The 21,183-nt window shown below is 44.6% G+C and overlaps 1 protein-coding gene across 1 annotated transcript in view; it reads left to right on the top strand.

Moving 5' to 3' along the window:
• The first annotated feature begins 1,730 nt into the window (after positions 1–1,730).
• Positions 1,731–21,183, top strand: part of DHX9 (DExH-box helicase 9) — a 42,662-nt gene continuing 23,209 nt past the window's right edge. The window contains exons 1-12 of the mRNA XM_065409092.1: positions 1,731–1,787; positions 2,014–2,134; positions 3,166–3,306; positions 6,877–6,994; positions 7,308–7,399; positions 7,884–8,032; positions 12,372–12,418; positions 13,629–13,765; positions 16,046–16,135; positions 17,835–17,996; positions 20,488–20,565; positions 20,963–21,154. Coding sequence (XP_065265164.1) covers positions 2,024–2,134; positions 3,166–3,306; positions 6,877–6,994; positions 7,308–7,399; positions 7,884–8,032; positions 12,372–12,418; positions 13,629–13,765; positions 16,046–16,135; positions 17,835–17,996; positions 20,488–20,565; positions 20,963–21,154 — 1,317 coding nt within the window. The 5' untranslated portion in view covers positions 1,731–1,787; positions 2,014–2,023. The remainder of the gene's footprint in view (positions 1,788–2,013; positions 2,135–3,165; positions 3,307–6,876; positions 6,995–7,307; positions 7,400–7,883; positions 8,033–12,371; positions 12,419–13,628; positions 13,766–16,045; positions 16,136–17,834; positions 17,997–20,487; positions 20,566–20,962; positions 21,155–21,183) is intronic.

Here is a 21,183-nt window from a genome sequence, read left to right as displayed (position 1 = left end):
CCCTGTTCTACAGGATGAGGTTACAAGTTTTATATATTCCAATAAAGCACTGTTCTACCAACTTTGGTTTTCCTTCTGCTCCCCCCCAGAGGGACTGAACACTCTGGTCCCAATCCAGCAAAGCACTTAAGCATATACTTAACTTTAAGGGAGTGAATATCTTAGTGACTTCAATGGTCCTACTCACTTGCTTAAAGTTAAGTATGTGCATCAGTGCTTTGATGGATCAGGGCTAGATTGCTCAACTTGCAGGATTGAGTTCTTACTGCACCTCAGTGTAGGACTTTCTCCCCCTGTGAAAGGTTACCAGAAATCTTAGTTTAAGCAAGCCCAGGTTTGTAAGGTGCCCTGGTTATACTCAAACCTAGCTTTGGCCGAGATTCTATACTGAAACTCAGTTGCAGCTAGGCTGACCAGATAGCAAGTGTGAAAAATTGGGGCAGAGGGTGGGGGTAATAGGCACCTATGTAAGAAAAAGCCCCAAATCGGGACATCTGGTCACCCTATTTGCAGCAGAACCTTTACACCAGGGGTTCTCAAACTGGGGGTTGGGACCCCTCAGGGTCATGAGGTTATTACATGGGGGGTCGCGAGCTGTCAACCTCCACCCCAAATCCCACTTTGTATCCAGCATTTATAATGGTGTTAAATATATTAAAAAGTGTTTCTAATTTATGAGGGGGGAGGGGTCACACTCAGAGGCTGGCTATGTGAAAGGGGTCACCAGTACCAAAGTTTGAGAGCCACTGCTTTACACCATTCCAGCCTACACCACTCCCCCAGCAGCAGAATCATCAACCCCCATATGTGATGAAAAATTTGTTGTTCTGTGTTTCACTAGGACACTTATAATTTCCCTCCTGCTTCTAAAATGCCTCCCCTTCTCCCTATTGTCTCAGTTTGGCAGTCCTGGCCCTGTAACTGCAGAAAGCTTTAACACTTCGTTTTTCATCTCATGCATTTCAGTGACCTTTGCTTTTTTTTTTTTAATAACTGTGCCCCCCCCCCCCTTTTTAATGTATAAAGGAAGTCTGAAAGTTGCTTTGTTTTTTAAAGTTTATTTTTAATATAGCTTTTATTTTATATGGAAACTTCTACTCCCTCCCCCAAAACAATCTCGTTTTCCTAGGCTTTGCAGGAAGACTATGGGGAGATCTCAGCACATTGCCTGTAAACTCCAATCCCGCTGCGTGCAGGGACAGCGACAAAGGCGGCTTTTATTCAAAGTGTGACCTGCTCATGGAAGTGAAATAAGCGCCAAAAAACCCAACCCACGAGTTTTAAGCAGGCCGACTGAAGCTCCCAGCCGCTGTGGAACTCCCACTGTCCCGGGAGCAGCAGGACCCGAGCGCTCCCGCCAGCCCGGGGCTGCCCGCAGGGTCGGGCTCGTGTCCAATGCAAAAAACAGAGCGATCCGTGTGAGCCGCCAGGAGCCCCCGCCCCAGTACAGCAGCAGCGGGGGGGCCTCAGGCTCCGCTCCCTTCCGGGCAGGAGCCGCACCGGGGCGTGCGCTGCAGCAGCGGGAGGCTAGGCTCCCCCGCAAGCTCGCCGCTCGAACCGGCCTGGGGGACGGGCCCCGGAACTGGCAGCCCTACGGCCGCTCTGTCACCACCCCCTACGCTGTGGGCGCGGCTCCCTGCATTCAGCGGTGGTGGGCCTTTGTTGATACTCCTTATACGCATGCGCCCCACAACCACCATTTTGTGGCGCTCAGCGAGCGAGGTGCTTCGCCCCCCCCACCGCACCTGCCCAGCCGAAGCCGGGTAGAGGTTGAGTCTAGAGGAGAGGTACGTGCGCATGCGCTACAGGGGGAGGGGCGGGGCTCGGTCAAGAAGAGGGGCCTGAAAGAGCACGTGGTGCCGTTGCGTGCGTGTTGTTTGTGCGCATGCGCTGTCGTTGGGCCGGGGCTGCGCTCTCCCCCTGCCATTACCCCCCATTGCTGGAGAGGCGCGCGGCTCTTACCCGTTCCCCTGCTGTGACCCAGCGGCGCTAACGGTCGCGCTGTCCCCGCAGAGCCCGCGCTATGGGGGATGTGAAGAACTTCCTGTACGCCTGGTGCGGCAAGAGGAAGGTGACGCCGACCTACGAGATCCGCGCCGTGGGCAACAAGAACCGGCAGAAGTTCATGTGTGAGGTGCGGACCAGGGCGCGGCGGCTCGGGCCCCTCACCGCGGCGTCGGAGCGGTCCCGGCGGCACGTACCGCAGCGCCGCGGCTGGCGCCTGTTCTGCGTGGCTCGTCTCCACGCACTGGGCCGGCAGCCGCAGGCGCGGGGTGTAACCGCCCAGGGCCGGGCCTGGAGTGTAGCTGCACACGTCGAAGTTAAGGGGCCAGTCAAGGATGCCGCCAGCACCGCCCGGCCATGGGCTCCCGCTCCCTGCAGCACCCGCTCAGGGCTCCCGCCTGGCTTCCCCACGCCAAGGAAAGGAGCATTGGCTCTAGGGCCATTTTGCTACCTCATCCTTTCCCTCTTCTCAACCTAAAAGTAGGAGCGGTGCCTGGGTGGCTCTGCTTATAGGCCCAGCCCTTTCATGTATTGTCACCACCTTGGAATATTCACTAATTTACGAGTATCAGAGGGGTAGCCGTGTTAGTCTGAATCTGTAAAAAGCAACAGAGGGTCCTGTGGCACCTTTAAGACAAACAGAAGTATTGGGAGCATAAGCTTTCGTGGGTAAGAACCTCACTTCTTCAGATGCATCTGTTACTAATTTACGAGTGACCTTATTAGTGTAATTAGCCAGCTTCTGCCACTTCACATTTGTTGGCTGAGCAAAACCAGACCCTAGGCTCAACTTATCTATAGAGCAAAGAACTGGTTGAGGCAACTAGCACCACGTCCCAACATAACAAACCCCATTTCAGCCCTAGCTGTTGTCCCAATAAAAATGTTGACATCCTGAATTACCTACTGCCCACAGAGGCAGAAAAGAAATAATGGTGAAGGGTTGTGGGGTATGTGCACAGCCTTTGGCATGGCTAAAAGCTGCTAGCACTTAAAAAGTTAAGACCCCACATATCTGCTTTGGGGAAGATGCTTAGTTAGCAGTGGAGCCAGGAGTGAATAGAAACAGCTGAGAGTCCATTGGAATTGGTTGGGTATTCACATGGTGAGGTTTTGATGTTGTAAACACTTACCTGAGGGTCAGTTTTTTGTCTGTTGCAGGTTCGGGTGGAAGGTTTTAACTACATTGGAATGGGCAATTCCACGAACAAGAAAGATGCACAGAGCAATGCTGCTAGGGACTTCCTTAATTACTTAGTTCGGTTGAATGAAATCAAGAGTGAAGAAATTCCAGCTTTAGGGGTAAGTGTCTTTGTCCCTATCTGTCACGTAGGAGAGCAGGTTTGATTCTCTCAGGCGGTAACTTGTAGTGTTGTGCCGCTAGGTAGGTTGTTAGCAGCAGAGATTGAACCTGGGACCTCTGGATCTAAATGTCGGAGCCACTTCTCCTGGAAGGGGAAAGCCTAAGGTGAGGTAGAAGACCCAGGAACAGGGGCTATGGAGAGACAGATAGCATGGGGCTGCTGGGGGTGGTCAGACGGGGGCTCATAAGGGCTAGTAGGGGAGGACAGACTGGGGCAGGGGCTGAATGGGAGTGGAGGCGCAGGGCCACATGGTGGTGGGGGTGGCTGGTTGGGGGCACAGAGACACAGGGAGGTGGTATAGGGATGGGAGTGGCTAGGTGGGGGCACAGAGACACATGGGGACAGAGGGAGGGGTGCAGAGCCACATGGGGATGGGGGGAATGGGTGTCTGAGTGGGGGTGGAGGGACACGTGGACAGGGGGTGCAAGGACACATGGGATTGCAGGAATACATGGGGAGAGGGGCAGATGTGTCTGAATGGGAAAGGTTAGGGGTCAGCCAGGGTCTGCACGGGGGAAGCTCCCTAACAATTCTTTCCCCCCCCCCAAAAAAAAACAAAACAAAACTGTTCCATACTTTTCCCACCCATACCCAACAACCCTCCAAGTTCACACCCAGGCTCCTTCCCAGCAATTTACTTCTCTCTCCCTCAGCTCCTCCGTTACCCCTGACTCCCCAAAGTCTTTGCATTGCTTCTGAGGGGTGCGGGAAAATTCGGTTCTGTATTGTAGTCTAAATGAATTATTACTCGGAGTTCTGTATTAATATGCCTAGTAAGGAATCTATTTGTCAAAAAACATTTCCTGAATCTTCTTTGTTGTCTGTATTGTTACAGACATTCTTGCTGACAGGTATTTTGAAATAAATGACCAAAAATAATTGAAACTGGTGTGATTATATTGTTGTTTTGACAAATACAATATGCAGAATTTTTAATTTTTTGTGCAGAATTCCCCTGGGAGTATATACTGGAGGAGATTGCGGGAGCTAGTCTCTTATGACTGCTCTAATAGTTTTATAAGCTATTTTTCATCGCTGTGTAATGAAACCAGTAATGGGTTTAAGGTCCTCTGCCATATTGCCCTTTTCCTGTGAAGCAGTGGCTTTCTGCTGCTTTTGGGTTGTCTTTCCTTTTGGATACTTCTGGCACTGGTCATAGTTTGGTCAAGCAATTGTGATGTAAGAGTGTCAAGTACTGTATGTGTCTGCCACAGAACACTGAATATCAGCTGTAAATTGATGGTAATCTTGTCTTTTGGTCTGTTGCTCATAGCTTTGCTGAGGCATTGGAGCAGTTTGTAGACCCAGGCAAACAGTACTGTATCATTTCTGCCTGGTTAGAGTCTTGACCCCATAGTTGTGAAGATTATTTTTAATGGAAGTTTATGATCAGAAGAAATTGGTAGCTTTGATCATCCTATTCATCAGGAAAAGCTTCCTGCTCACTACTGGTGAGTGAATTTTTCAAGCCCTGATTTATTATAGGCAGGGTTGGCAGCACCTGAGAAACCTCTGTGAGATGGGAGGGTCATTTTATCCCTATTTTACAGGTGGAGAATTGTGGCACAGAGAGATTAGGGTCAAGAGTAGTCACTAATCTTGAGTGCCCATTTTGAGGCCCCTGGGACCTGTCTTTATAGAATATTTAGCATTATAAAACAGGCTCCCATTGACTTCAGTACTTCTACAAATCAGACCCTGGGTCTCAAGTCAGGCACTCAGAAATTGAGGAACATTCAGTTAATAACCACCGGTGAAAAGTCTGGTTTAAGTAACTTGCCTAGCATCATGTAGGTACTCTGTGGTAGAGACAAGGCTAGAATCTGTTTCGCCGTTCACCTGCCCTAACCATGAGACTATACTTTATCTTCCTTCAGTCACCTACCTCATTCACTATGCACCTTGTAATGGTGCTGGCCAAGATGGTCAGAAGAGGAATTTGACCTGGGGAGGGGGTGGGCGCTCTGCAACTGTGGGGCCTACTTCTGATCCCTAGTGCAGTCATTTCTCTGAGCAGTTTTCCTCTGGGTAGTGTCCATTGACTCCTTGGATGTCTTTGAGCAGTCATGGGTGCTGTCAGGGGTTCTCTGCTCGGTGTCCCCTTCCAGTTCCCTGATTTTTCACACTATGACCTTCACTCCCATCTCTGTTTTTTTTCATTTGTTGTCCCCAGTATTCAGTTGTGGCCTAGGTTCACTGTCCCCCTCCCCCTTAGCCGGGGGAAGGGCCTTTAGCTACCGGTGCGTAGGCCCGCTTAGGGTGACCAGACATCCCAATATTTGCTTGTTTGTCCCGCGTCCTGACCGATGTTCGGTCGGGACAAACAAGCAATTTTGCCCTCCGCTCTGGCGCACAGGCGGAGCCGGGAGGGGCTCTCGCTCTCTCTCCCCCCCCCAACCCCCTCACTGCCCCATTGGATCCCTTCCCAAATCCTCGCCCTGGCCCCGCCTCTTCCGCAAGCACACCGCATTCCTCCTCCCTCCCAGGCTTGCGCTGATCACCTGTATGGCGGCGCAAGCCTGGAGGGAGGGGGTGGCCCCCAGCACTCGCCCTGCGAACTGCTCCAGTCCAGCTTCTCCAGGAAGGCAAGCACGGCCCGGCAGAGATCCCGCAGCGGCTCCCTCCGCCCAAGCCCCCGGTAGAAGGCGAGGCAGGCCTGGGCTTCCTGCGCCACGCACATGGCTCATGGAGGGCGGCCGGGAAGCGAGCCAGGCTGCCCCGGGGATCTAGCACAGCACGTGGGCTTGGCAGCTCCGGGCTGGGCCTTGCTCAGCTGTTGTGGCCACCATAGAGTTGGGTGGAGACGGGGCTGTGCCGCGGGGGGGGGAGGCACTCCGGCTCCCCCCCCCCGCGTCCCGATATTTCATCTTTGTCATCTGGTCACCCTAGGCCCGCTGTGTCCTGGAACCCGCAATAGGTACTCATTTTCCAACTTTTACAGCAAATGAAGAATGGTGTTTTACGGATAAATCTCCTTCACTACACAACTGTGATTCATTCCTAGAGCAAATCCTTTCTGCTAGCTGAATGGGCTGAGGTCCTGTGGGAAAACTATATGTGATTGTGTAATTACACAATCACAATGCATATGTATAATGGGGCTGAATTAAGGTTGTCTAGCTAACTGCTTAACTTTTGAGTGCTTGATTTTTGCAATATTAGTAATGTTCTTTTAACATAGGTTTTTGTGTGTAATTATACAGTGCATTCAGTGTATCCTGTTTATCATGGATATAAGCCATGGGCCATAAACTCACATTTTTCCTGTCGCTTGAAGCAGCTAGGAATGTTAAATTGTGAGTTTTAGTAGGACACCTGAAAGAGTTTAAATGCTCAGCAGTCAAGCTTTTTAAATGTTTTAAATGGAAGCTTCTGACAGCAATGTTATATAATGAACATATCTTTAAATTGTATGACAACTTTTCTGACATGAGTGTTGAGTGAAAAGTTCTGTCATTTTATATGAAGTTGGTGGCATTGCCATTCATGGGCTGTTTCCCTTCCCCAGGCAGGAGCTGCTGATGCTCCGGATGGAATAGTGCCTGAAGCAAGGGGAGATGCTGGTGAACGTGTTTCTACTCTGGGCGGACCTCTTCCTCCACATTTGGCACTGAAGAGTGAAACAGGTAAGACTTTGAATATCTGTAACTTACATTATATTTATTTTATATATATATATATACACACACACACACACACACTTAGAATACATTTTTTACCTTATAATATCAATGTCTCCTATGTATGTTTCTTCATAAAGAAAATAACTAAAAGTAATTGAGTATTTCTGAGGCGTGGCTGAGAACAGTTCAGATTTTTCTCTTTCCTCTTCAGAGCACCTGACTTCTCAGCATGCATCTCACAATTGTTAGGAGAGGGGTTAACCTTTCTTCTCTTCCCCCCCCCTCTCCCCCTTAGGTGGTGGACCGGCTGCTGGAGTTGGAAGCTCTGGCTATGGTGGGGCTCAGTGGGACCGTGGAGCCAATCTGAAGGATTACTATTCAAGGAAGGAGGAGCAGGAGGCACAGGCTGTAAGTTAACCTATCTAATTCTATTTTAGCTCTGAAACAAGTGTTTTCCACCCCTTTTAATGATTGATTAGAGTTTGCAGCCAGGCTTGTAATTTTTAGGAGTTCAGTATTTTGTAATTTTTTAACTGGCAGAAGATTTATCAGTGAAGAAACTAGCTGGTTACTGTTAACATCCGACAAACTGCTAACCACTGTAACTAATTTACTATCTTAAATTAGTAACAGAATAATTCTGAGTACACTGACGGTCAGATTGTCCTCATATCAACATTTATATTGTTTATACAGACTGTTTGCTGTGGCAGTCTGCGGAAATAGTCTTGAGGCCGTAAAGACACTTAAATTTCTTGTGAAAATTCCTGACTATTCTGTGGCACGCTGACCAATTACTCAGGAAACTTGACTTTTACATTTTGTTTTAAACATACTTGTAACAAAACTTTACAGTTAGAGCCAGTAACTTTTAAATTGTTTTCAATATTAGACCTTGGAGTCAGAAGAAGTGGACTTAAATGCTGGTCTTCATGGAAATTGGACCTTGGAGAATGCTAAGGCGCGTCTGAACCAGTTTTTCCAAAAGGAGAAAGTCCAGGGAGAATATAAATACACTCAAGTGGGGCCTGATCACAACAGGTTTGCTAGTTTCACTCATATCCTTCTGTAACAAGGGGTAGAAACATTTGTGGGCAAGAGGAATCCTTTCTGGGACCCATCCTATTGATCTAGTTTGTAGTACTCTGCAGTCCTATGCGGGAAAGCTTTGTTTCTTGGTCAGTAGCTCTTAAAAAAAGGCAATGAGCAGTAGTCCCTGGAAAGGAGATTGTGCCTCATGTTAATCTTCAGCAGTTCCTTTTTTACTTTCTCAGTTGATTTTAAAAAGTGCCTTTGGCTTTGCAGTGTCCTATCCAGTGTGTTAGAAGAATGGCGACTGCTTCTGGACCTTGGGAGGGAGGGGGAAGAGATCCTTGGCATTGGGATGTGGATGACACTGTGGAGAAATCTTTGCCTGATGGTTTTGGCACTTGCTTAAAGAAATGCCTTTTTGTTTTGCATTTTATAGTGGTAATATTGCTATGATCTGGGTAACTGGGAGGTCTCTGTTTGATTGCAAGGCGATTATCCCAGCAGTAAATAATCATTTGTGCTACTCACTATAAAATGCATTAAGGAAACATTAATTTAACGTGTAATGCTTAAATTAGGTTAAGCAGGGAATGTATCTAATGGAGACTTAACAATTGTTACCGCTAGAGCTGGTTGAAAATTTCCATTGGAATATGCTGATTCAATGGAATCAGTATTCTGTGGGAATGTGTTGTGATAGCATTGACAGTTTTGGCAGAAACCAGGAAGTCTGGCCAACCTGGTTTCCTGCCAACTGGTCAGGGTCCCAGGCTGCTCAGCTCCCTGGTGAGTGAGGCAGCAAGCTGAAAAATTCTATTTCAGTTCTTCTGAAATGGAATTCTTTCCATGCTGTGGAAAAATTCACAATTTAGAGTTTTCATCCAAACTTGGGACACTTCTTCCCCCCCCGAAAATGTGAAACTTTTTGTGGCAGGGAAAGTCTGTTTTCTATTTTAATAGAATCTTTTTGTGGTGAGAGACGCTGTCATACTGTTTTTAATACATCAGTTCTGTATACATAAGCCTTTTTGGAAAGCCGCTGTGCCCTTTGCCATCCTAAATGTGTTATCCAAAGGTTATGCTATTATCAAAAGAGACAGCTGGATTTTTGTTTTCTCTGATTCCAATATCCCTTGATCTACTCACAGAAGATTGCCAGGAACTCTGAAGTACCTCTCCAGTCAATTCCTATTAATGGTGGGAAATTTCATAAAAATCTTTTTCAGCTATATGAACACATTATGTGTTTGACATCAAGATACCCTGGTACTCATGTAAACCTTGTATTGCCATTGCTTCAAGTCAGTTCACTTCCATTTCAGTTTCCAAATGTTGGGCACTTAACCTCTTTCAAATCAATGGGGTGAGGATTAACTGTATACTACTGAGTACATATAAAATTCAAGTTTTAAGTGTTGTTCAGCAGAGTGTTTACTTCTGTAATCTGCAGGTTGCTGTTAGTGTATGTGGTGGTATGGGTTCCTTGTGGGTGGAGACCTTAAATCCATGTATTTGAGGAAAGTGGGGGTGGTGGTTGGTACTAGTATGTTTCTCAGCCTGCTTGCTGTTCTTCCAAAGAGCATTCCAGGGTGTAGTATTTATTACTCCCAGGAAGGCTCGTATGGATTACTCTCATGTGGATCAGCATGTTGGAAAGAGTGGATTGTGAGAGAAACCTGTTGCAGTGCATCTGACTCTTCAGACCTATTCTAATATTAGAGGCCAGGAGTAAATTCCCCAGGGTTGTGAGTTCAATCCTTGAGGAGGCCACTTAGGGATCTGGGGCAAAATCAGTACTTGGTCCTGCTAGTGAAGGCAGGGGGCTGGACTCGATGACCTTTCAAGGTCCCTTCCAGTTCTAGGAGATGGGATAGCTCCATTTAAAAAAAAAAAAAAAAAAAAAAAAAAAAATGCATATTAGGTGAATATCCAGTAAAAGCAGAGGAATAGTTGCACTATATCTCTGGATTGAAGAAGTAGGGTGGTAGTAGTATTTTCAGGAAGCACCAGTCCTCCCATATCTAGGCTTGGCAGAATTCAGTTTTTGATTATTTTTTTTTAATAATTTTAACAGATAATATCAATGTTTTAAATTTTCAGGTGTCCAAAACTGAGTGTGTCAGACAGTTGATAATAACAGACACTGAGATTCAGAAAGTTAAAGATTTAGAAACCAAACACAAATTGTAAATATAACATGTCAAAAGATACAAGGAAAATAACCTTAAATCAAACTAAGTTCTCAAGCAGCATTTTTCTTACTTTGCTTATCTGTAAATTTAGATTATTATTGATGGTAATGTCTTTTGTCCGTTTGTATGTGTATGATGAAATCTAAACTTGCTGACATTTACCAATAAAAATCTAATCCTTCCAAGTCTACATATAACTTGCCAGTTCTGATCTTTTTAATATTCTTTATATTGAGTGTCAGTTTTACTCTTCCATAACTGAGAAATTTTAAAGGAGAAATATGGCTCTTCAGTGGATTTTGTCACTGTCCCTTCAAAACTGAGTGGGTACGGGTACTTGATAATAGCATACATTTGGAACCAAGAGGGTTTATTTTGAGTGACAGGAATGTAAATGTAGAACGTCTGGGGCACAGAATACAAAATGAATATTTTAGCAAATGATGGGACAAGACTTTTACCTTTTGGGGACTTCACTGGCAGTCTGGGTACAGCATTGCTGCTTGTTTCATGCTGAAAGGGGTAGCAGACGGCGACACCAGAGATCTGTGCTCATTCACACATGTGCTTCTGCTTAGGCCGAACTAAGCAATCACATGGGAGTCTATTGTAAACTGATTTCTGGTGTCGCTGTTCCCCCCTTAGGTGGAGGAGAATGAGATTGAGTGCTGACTATAAGCCTGGCTGAGAAACATACTGGCATCGGTGTCATTAATGAAAGGGTGGCTGTTGTATCCCTGAGAGCCAGTGGCCTTTGACTCATGAAGCCGCTGTGCCTGAAGGTCAGTTCACTGGTGGTGCAGGAAGGAGTCTAACATTGAACTTAAATCCTCACCTAACCTTTGTTTTATTTACAGCGAGAAATCAAGGCCGTATCCTAGCTGCAAGGTTCTGCCTGCAGCAGTGGAAGCACCAGAGACATAGTTTTCAGAGAGGAACTGCATCTGTTAGAGCCCAAACAACTTGGATCAGATTTGCAAGTTTAAACCCAGAGTTATAACAACATGGTTTTAATTTCTAATCTTCGAACAAGCATTTATTTGTGCTGTGATTTAAAAAAAAAAAGGGGGGGGGCAAAACTTGTAAGGTAGGTGCCCAATGCCCATTGAATTTCAGTGGAAGTTGGGTGTCTTACTCCCTTAAGCGTCTCTGAAAATCACAGCCTTAATCAATGTACCAGTAGTCTCTTTAACAAGTTTATTATATGGTTAGCAGTCTGAATGTTTGTGTTCTGACTGAAGGCAAAGCCAGAACACATGGAAATGAGGGCAATCTGAGCAGATTGCTCTAGATTTCAGTGTTAGGCAGTACTGCGTATAGGAATCTTGTTAACAGAACAATTGACTACAATGCAAAAGCAACTCTGTTATCTGCCTATTTGGTCACACTTCACCATTTGATTCCAGGCAGGGTAGGAGCCTGTTCTTGTGTTGAAACATATATACCTTGATGCTGGAGTAAACAAGTGAAGATATCCAACACACACACACCCCATCCATCCATCCTCTTTCAGGCTTGTCAGATAGTTCTGTCTGGTGCTGTCAGTTTCTTAAGGTTCTGTTCTGAAAAATAACTGTAAAATGACATCATGGGTATGTGTGTTCATGAATCCAGATCAGACATACTCAAATTACCAGATTTTTTTTTCCAATTGCCAGTCCTTCAAAGTCACTCTTCAGTTCAAAAGTTAAGCTGCATTTTTACTAGTATATCAGTCCAAATAGTGAGTGTGTGGGTTTTTTTGGTGTTGCCCATTAACTGTCAAGTTGCATAGGGAAGAATCTGGATCTGCACCTGGAACAATTGATCCATCAGTCAAACTAGAATCCAGTTTACTCAGCTGAATTAGTTTTTATGGGATTAAAAGCACTAGAATCTTATTTTAGTCATTAGTTGTTGAAGTATGACTCTGCTGCTCAAAATACACAGGGAGCAGATCTCACGATTGAGAAGGTGTCACTGTACAGAGGAAAAACCTTGAAACATTAACCTTAAAATGTTTCATTTATTCTAGAATTAAGGAGGAAATAATTGTTTTATAATTGAGTTTTGATGAGCTTTGTCTAAACAGTTGGAAAGCCTGGCCATCTTGGAAATGTGGGGTTCAGCCACTCTCAGGAATTAAAGCCTTAACTGTCTCTCTTTGTGTGTTACAGGAGCTTTATTGCAGAAATGACCATTTATGTCAAGCAGCTGGGCAGAAGTAAGTGTCCTCCTTTTCCTCCTGTCTGGCTAGTTATGGGTCTTAGAGCAGAGAAACATGAGAATAATTCTGAGTACATGCAACACTAGTTGGATGGTGTTTCATGCAATAATGCACTGCTGCCAGTGTCCCAGTGGGCCCCAGTAAGCAGCTTGCTGAATTGTGTGAAGTCTTCTCACCATTGACTGCTATTATGGAAATGTTCTTTTACCTTTTCCCCCAGTAAACCTTTCAGCTGCTTGTTCATTAAACACATAGGCCTTTCCTTTGTACATTGTAAAGGGATGGCCTGTGATAACTGGCTACATAGTGTATGTCTGGTTAGTGAAATAGCTTAAGACTCTTGGCCTTGAACCACCTGAGAGATGCAGGTATCTAGTATTGCACTACTTGAATTATTGCTTTTAGAAATTATTTTTAACGAGCTGGCCTCTGCCTTCATGGAAGTCTATTTCAGTAAAGTCCAAAGCAAGCAAAGAGCTAGAAATAGGACCATTCAAGAAGACACCTTGCTCAGGTTAAGTATCTAGTCAGTGATCCAGGATAGAGATATATAAAGGACTAGGATGGGTGGGGAACCTTGGAGAATCACAAAAATTACGCAGTTTCAAACAGCTAGTTAGAAACCTGTGGGTTGGGTGGGTTTTTTTTTTTTTTTTTTTTTTAAGATACCAAGCACACAAGTCTTACTCTTGTGATTTGAACTTATAGCAGATATCTACACAATTAGAAACTTCACCAGTCAATGATCTTTTTATAATGTCCATAATGCAGTAAAATTGATGTAGTGTGGTGCCTTAAAACTGTTAGGTATTTGAAGACACAAGTAAAACAAGTGTCAAGTCTTTACTGGATTTGTGGACTGGTGCCTTGAAATTGAAAATGGGCCTGCAGCATAGCCTGGTCCAGGTGGGTGCTGTAAGGGAGTCCTGGCTTTCACAAATATTGTGGAAAAAGCCCTGTTAAGCATGGGTAGGCTGAGTGCTATAAGGTAAACCTGCTTGCGTGAATACTGTAATGTGAATTAACTTTTGTTGGTTACAGCCTGGCTGGAGCTGGGAGTCCCTCTTCTCAGTAGGGATCATTACTGAAACCTGCTTCTAAGTAGCCACTAAACCCATCTCATATTGCTATCTTATGCTAAAGCTATTTACCCACACAGACAACATGCATCACTGGCTACTATAACCTTAATGTTTGTATGCTACAGGAATCTTTGCTCGTGAGCATGGATCAAACAAAAAGCTGGCAGCACAGTCCTGTGCTCTGTCCCTGGTCAGACAGCTCTACCATCTTGGGGTCATCGAGCCCTACACTGGGCAGACAAAGAAGAAGGAAGGAGAAACAGTGAGTCTGCTATAGGAGAAGCAGATACTATTCCTCTGAGTCAGAAGGAGCAGTGAACTGGTGTAAATTTGTCTCTGCTTGCTTATGCTCCATGTTTAATGCTTGGGAAGCTAATGCAATTTTCTGATCTCCAGGACCAGAGATTGATTTTGATCTGGGGAAAGATGAGTGGCTGGGATGAACAGAGAAGTAACTGCGTGTGTATTTGTGTGTGTATGTATATGTGTGCACATGCGTGCTTGGAGCAGCAGAGAGGTATGCCTGAATATTGGGGGGGGGGGGGGAGGGTTTTTTATTTGTGGTCACTGTAAAAGGGTTTGCGCCGGGGCTCAACCCTTCAGGACAGGAGGGGAGCCACACCGACTCCCTACTTCACGAATTAAACAGTCCGTTAGCTCAGGACTCAGCCCCTCTGGTCCAGGGGGCTGAGGAAACCACAGTCAAAGAACCCAGGCCCTCTGGCGCAGGGCTGGGCGAGCAAGTAGTTTGGGGGCCCAGGCCCTCTGGAACAGGGGCTGGGCAGGCAAACGGTCACTTAGCTCAGGCCCTCTGATGCAGGGGCTGAGCACAAACAGTCAATAAGCCCGGGCCCTTTGTGGCTGGGGCTGGGCTAGCAAGTCTATAAGCTCAGGTCCTCTGGAGCAGGGGCTGAGCGCAAACAGTCAATAAGCTCAGGCCCTGGGATGCAGGGGCTGAGCAGACAAGTAGTTTCTTAGCTCTGGCCTGGGTCAGGGCGGAGCACAAACAGTCAATTTAGCTCAGGCCCTCTGTAGCAGGGGCTGAGCACAAGCAGTCAATAAGCTCAGGCCTCTGGAGCAGGGGCTGAGCACAAGCAGTCAATAAGCTCAGGCCTCTGGAGCAGGGGCTGAGCAGACAAGCAGTTTAGTCCCTCAGGCCCTCTGGGGCAGGGGCTGAGCAGGTAGGCAGTTTAGGAGCTCTGGCCCTGGTTCAGGGCAGAGCACAAACAGGCAATTGGCCTAGGCAGGTAAGGGGCTCAGGTTCCTACCTGAGCATTGGGTGAGGGGGAAGCCTGCCACCCGTGTGTAGGGGTGGCAGGGGGGGACACAGGCCCACCCGCTCCACTGTGTCCCAGCCCGGGGCCCTTAGCAGCGGTTAGTGTCGCTGCCGGTCAGTGGGGTGTCCTGGCCGAAACACACTGCCATGGGCTCATAGGCCTCTGTAGCCTGACTGGGGTCGGCTACCCCTGGGCTACTTCCATTATCCCCCTCAGGGCCTACCTCATCTGTGGCACCGGCTGCGGTCCAGTCCATCAGTGGAGCCTCCTCTCGGCCGGGGCTTGGTGGCAGGTCCGGTAGCTCTGTAGGGAAATCCGGCCACTGGCCCTCGGGCGGCTCCTCCGGATAACAGCAGGGCTGCAAGGGTTCTGGCGGGGCTTCCCCTTCGGGGTTGCTGTGGGGGAGTTCCAAGGGCGCCTCCCAGCGCCGGGAGCGGACGGGCTCCGGCGGCGGCTCCTCGTAATGAGCTCTGGGCAGCTCCGGCCAGCTAGGGCATCCACCTCGGGCCTCCGAGGTATCCTGGCGGGGCGCTCCCGACCGCACGTCTGCTCCCTGCGGTGGCCGGCGCCTGACTGAGCTCTGGCTGCCGGTCTTTATACTTCCTGTCCCGCCCCTTGACTTCCAGGGGGCGGGGACAGGCGGCGGTGGCTCCTCCCACTTGGGTGTTTGCGCCGGGGCTCCCTCTTCAGGACAGGAGGGGAGCCACACCGACTCACTACATCACATTCTACAATAGTAAAACTAAAAATAAAAAATATCTATTTTTCAACTTAAGAACATAAGAACCGCCATACTGGGTCAGACCAAAGGTCCGTCTAGCCTGATATCCTGTCTCTGACAGTGGCCAATGCCAGGTGCCCCAGAGGGAGTGAACAGAACAGGTGTAATCGTCAAGTGATCCATCCCATCTCTCCCATTCCCAGCTTCTGGCAAACTTGATTTAACTTGTCAGCAGACCAGTCAGTTTCGGGTTCTCTTGTGTTAGCAGTACTGCAGTATTTTGATTGCAAACACTGAAAGGAATGTCTACGTGTTCATTTTAACAAACAAACAAACAAAAAGTTTTTTTTTTTTTTTTTAAAACATAGATTTTTATTGAACTTAAATTTTGTATAAAAAGTACCTTTAATAAATGTGAGTTCTGAGCTGTCAGCATCCCTTTTCACTTCTCTCCCCTTAGAAGCCTCTCGGTGTTTCAATATGTTCTCCAGTGAGGTTCTTGTGGATATCTTGGGTTTTTATTATAGTATTTTTAATTTCACAGGTAGAACCTTATGAAGTGGTGATCTCTCCTGATTTGGAAAATCAGCTGAATAGCATCATACAGGAGCTTTCTCTTGAGGTCATGCCACAGGTGGGTGTATGGTTCAGACTTGGGCTGTCAAGTGATTAAAAAAAATTAATCGTGAGATTAATCGCGCGATGTTAAACAATAATAGAATATAATTTATTTAAATATTTTTGGATGGTTTCTACATTTTCAAATATATTGATTTCAATTACAACACAGAATACAAAGTGTACAGTGCTCACTTTATTTTTGATTACAAATATTTGCACTGTAAAAAGATAAGAAATAGTATATTTCAATTCACCTAATACAAGTACTGTAGTGCCATCTTTGTCATGAAAGTTGAACATACAAATGCAGAATTATGTACAAATAATAACTGCACTCAAAAATAAAACCGTAAAACTTTAGAGCCTACAAGTCCACTGAGTCCTTCTTATCAGCCAATCGCTCAGACAAACAAGTTTGTTTACATTTACTGGAGATAATGCTACCTGCTTCTTGTTTACAATGTCACCTGAAAGTGAGAACAGGCGTTCACATGGCATTGTTGTAGCTGGTGTCGCAAGATACTTATGTGCCAGATGCTCTAAAGATTCATATGTTCCTTCATGCTTCAACCAACATGCTGATGATGGGTTCTGCACAATAACGATCCAAAGCAGTGTGGACTAACACAAGTTCATTTTCATCATCTGAGTCAAATGCCAACAGCAGGTTGATTTTCCTTTTTGTGGTTTGGTTTCTGTAGTTTCCACTTCAGTGTGTTGCTCTTTTAAGACTTCTGAAAACATGCTCCACACTTCGTCCCTCTCAGATTTTGGAAGGCACTTCAGATTCTTAAACCTTGGCGCAAGTGCTGTAGCTATCTTTTTAGAAATCTCACATTGGTACCTTCTTTGCATTTTGTCAAATCTGCAGTGAAAGTGTTCTTGAAATGAACATATGCTGGGTCATCTGAGACTGCTATAACATGAAATATATGCAGGTAACACAGAGCGGGGGAGACACAATTCTCCCCCAAGGAGTTCATTCCCAAATTTCAACAACACATGATTTTTTTGGAAGCATGAAGGGGCATGTGCGGCTCTCTGTGAGCTGAGGGGTGAAAACATTATCTACTATCTGGCACATAATACCTTGCAATGCCCACTACAAAAGTGCTATGCGAACGCCTGTTTTCACTTTCAGGTGATGTAAATAAGTGGGCAGTATTATCTCCCGTAAATGTAAACAAACTTATTTGTCTTAGTGATTGGCTGAAGTAGGACTGAGTGGACTTGTAGGCTCTGAAGTTTTACATTGTTTTGTTTTTGAGTGCACTTATGTAACACAAAAAAATCTACATTTGTAAGTTGCACTTTCATGATAGATTGCATTATGGTACTTGTATGAGGTAAATTGAAAAATACTATTTCTTTTGTATATCACTTTTGCAGTGCAAATATTTGGAATCAAAAATAATATAAAGTGAGCGCTGTACACTTTGTATTCTGTGTTGTAATGGAAATAAATATATTTGAAAATGTAGAAAAACATCCAAAAATATGTAATTTCAATTGGTATTCTATTGTTTAGCAGCGCAATTAAAACTGCGATTAATCGCAATTAATTTTTTTAATTGCAATTAATTTTTTGTTAATCGCATGAGTTAACTGATTAATCGACAGCCCTAGTTCAGACACTTCATTACACTGTTTTTCCCCATCAGTCTTACAGTTTGTTTAAACATTTTTTTTTCTTTTTTTTTCTGAACTTGTAGCCTGAAGATCCAAGCTGTCCAGTTTTGCTCAACATTGGAAAGCTGGCCCATTTTGAACCATCTGTGAGACAGAATCAAATGGGAGTTGTCCCATGGTCACCCCCTCAGTCAAACTGGAACCCTTGGACCAGCTGCAATATTGATGAGGGTCCTCTGGCATATGTAAGTCTAAGGCAGTTTCTTAGAATGGATCTGTTCCTATTTTCATATTCCTGGAACTTGTAAATGCATTTTTCCAGGTTTCTGGGGAAAGTTCCAATAATCCATGGGACTTCATGGATTGACTTAATGGATTTTGGGTTTGGCTGTCTGACAGCAGCCCCTTGCGTGTCCTATTTGGCCATTTTGTTTCACACTGTCATTTTTGCAGCCCTTAAACAATTCCCATTAACTTCATAAGGCAAGCATATAGGCTTCTTTAAATTTCAGTTTATAACTATTCTCAGCCTGTCTCCCCAGGAATCCTGCTTTTGAAAGGAGAAACTGCTTCAAGCAGGTGTCACTTTCTTACAAGTCTGCTTTTCCATGGCTTCCAGCTACATAGAGAACAATGATGTGGCCTAGTAAAGAAAAGGAAATGTTGGCTTGGCGGATGCAGCTGGCTTGACTTGAGTACCAACATAACCTGGTCAAAATAGAATACCCATAGCAAGAGTCTTGTTTTCTATTTTTCTGATCCAGTTTATGTCCCTATCTCCTCCCTGAGCTTTGCTTGCTTGGCTGAAACAATTATGCATTGTTTTTCAAAACACGGCCCTAGCAACAGTCCATTAAATGCAAGCTTGAGATGTGTTTGTAATTAAGATCTTGAATGATACTGCAGATTGAACATATACTTCATATCACTCACAAGATTGCAGTGAAAGTGTTCTTAAAAGGAACAACATATGCTGGGTCATCATCTAAGACTGCTGTAATATGAAATACATGGCAGAATGCTGGTAAAACAGAGCAGGAGACATACTATTCTTCCCCAAGGAGTTCAGTCAAAATTTAATTAATGCATGATTTTTGTAAGGAGTGTGATCAGCATGGAAACATGTCTTCTGGAATGGTACCCGAAGCATGAAGGGGCATACGAATGGCACATAAATACCTTGCAATGCCAGCTACAAAAGTGCTATGCGAACTCCTGTTCTCACTTTCAGGTGATGTAAATAAGAAGCCGGCAGCATTATCTCCTGTAAATGTAAACAAACTTGTTTGTCTTAGCAATTGGCTGAATAAGAAGTAGGACTGAGTGGACTTGTAGGCTCTAAAATTTTACATTGTTTTGGTTTTGAGTGCAGTTATGTAACAAAAAAAATATACATTTGTAAGTTGCACTTTACGATAAAGAGATTGCATTATGGTACTTGTATGAGGGGAATTAAAAAATACAATTTCTTTTATCATTTTTACAGTGCAAATATTTGTAATAAAAATAATATAAAGTGAGCACTGTACACTTTGTATTTTGTGTTGTCATTTAAATCAATATATTGGAGAATGTAGAAAAACATCCAAAAATAGTCAAACAATAAAATACCAGTTGAAATTTATTAACAGTGCAATTAAAACTGCGATTAATTTTTTTAGTTAATTGCGTGAGTTAACTGCGATTAATCGACAGCCCTACTTATTAAGTATTGGAGGTGGTAGTTCAGCTAAGGTTTTTACTGCATCCTGCCCTTTTGTGCAGAATGGCTAATCTGTGGATGATGCATGTGAAAGATTGCCATCAGAGTGATCACTTCAGCAGTTCCTTGATGTATAGTTTTTCCATTCAGTCAGAGTACAATGCATTTGTATCTAGGCCTAAAACCGAGAGTTAGACTGTTACTGAAAACTTTTTGGGAAAACTAACTTTTTTAGAAAAATGGTCCATCCAAACTCTAGCATGCTGGTCTGGATAGGTAAAGAAATGGTAGGATAGCTCAGGGAACTTAATGAAAAGATCCTGTTTCTTTTGGGATTGCCTGCGTTCTTCAGTCATTACTGATTAGAAAGTGAAGCTTAAATCCTCACTATCGTGGTTTTAAAAAAATAAAACCTCACATCTTTGCAGTAGACCTTTCCAAAGGGCCTCTTACTATAAATTAGAAGTCCATTTTCATCTTTTTTTAATATATATATTCTCGCATCCAAAGTTATGTAGAGTAGGAAGCTGCAATTTGGCACAGTGTCTCAAAGAGAATATTTCTACTGATGATCTCACCGCAAAAAGGGTGCTAGGTCTTCGTTATGAGAGGAAATAACCTGTTCCATGAGTCAACTTTCATATGGAATTCTAATGCCATAACATGAAGGATTACTGCATGTGATCTTTGTGATAAATACTCAACCAAACTCCTGGTCCATCGGTTCCCATATCCTGTCTTTGGAAGTGGCAGGCATTTGATGTCTTCTGATAATGGACTGTCAAAGTAATATTGATGGTGTACTCCTGATTTGTTCAAACTGCATCTTTTTAGAACTACAGATTTGCACATATAACTTAACACTGAATATTTGGATGATGAAGTATATGGGTAATGGGTCAGAGTTAAGGTTATTGTGGTAACATTGCATTAGTACCACTTAAACTTCTTATTGCATTAATGTGGTTATTTTTATTGTAAATATAAATAGATGTCTTCCTAACAAGTCTCTTAACCCTTTGTGTACTTTCCAGGCCACCCCAGAACAGATAAGCATGGACTTGAAAAATGATCTCATGTACCGCCTGGAGCAGGATCAAGAGTTACAGAGGGTAAGTCTGCTGCCTGTGATTTTTGGCATGCTGGTAAGTTTGCAGAAGCAATGCTTGCTGTAATTTTCTTCACCCTAGCCCTGGAGTTGCTGCTGTTTCTGAGTGCAGTAGACAATTCTTTGTGCTGGGGATTGTGGGTTTTACTCGGGATTGCTGGCAAGTGCTTTCAGGGGCATGGGGCACTACTGCTGCAGGAATGGTTGCTTTAATATGTTTTGCCCAAGTTCAAGAATGCTACCATTATGGGTTTTGCAGGAAAAGATCTCTCAGGTTCACAGATCCCACTAATGTGGAGTAGAGTACATGTTTTGCAAGAGTGGGACACTCTTGATGTAGATAGAGAGCAGAATGGGTTGAATTGCTGAATATTACGGGAAAGATTTGGGTCTCTTTTCAGATCCTACAAGAGAGGGAGACCCTGCCTGTGAAGAAATTTGAGACTGAAATTCTTGATGCAATCCATCACAGTCCTGTTGTCGTCATTCGTGGTGCCACTGGTTGTGGCAAAACCACACAGGTTCCACAGTACATCCTGGATGAATACATCAAAAACGGCAAAGCTGCAGAATGCAACATTGTAGTAACACAAGTGAGGAACGCGTTATAAATCGAAATTAT

The sequence above is a fragment of the Emys orbicularis genome, chromosome 8 (assembly GCF_028017835.1).
Source record: "Emys orbicularis isolate rEmyOrb1 chromosome 8, rEmyOrb1.hap1, whole genome shotgun sequence".
Taxonomy (NCBI): Eukaryota; Metazoa; Chordata; order Testudines; family Emydidae; genus Emys; species Emys orbicularis.
The sequence above is the reverse complement of the archived record's forward strand: the minus strand, read 5'-3'. Positions and strand labels throughout refer to the sequence as shown.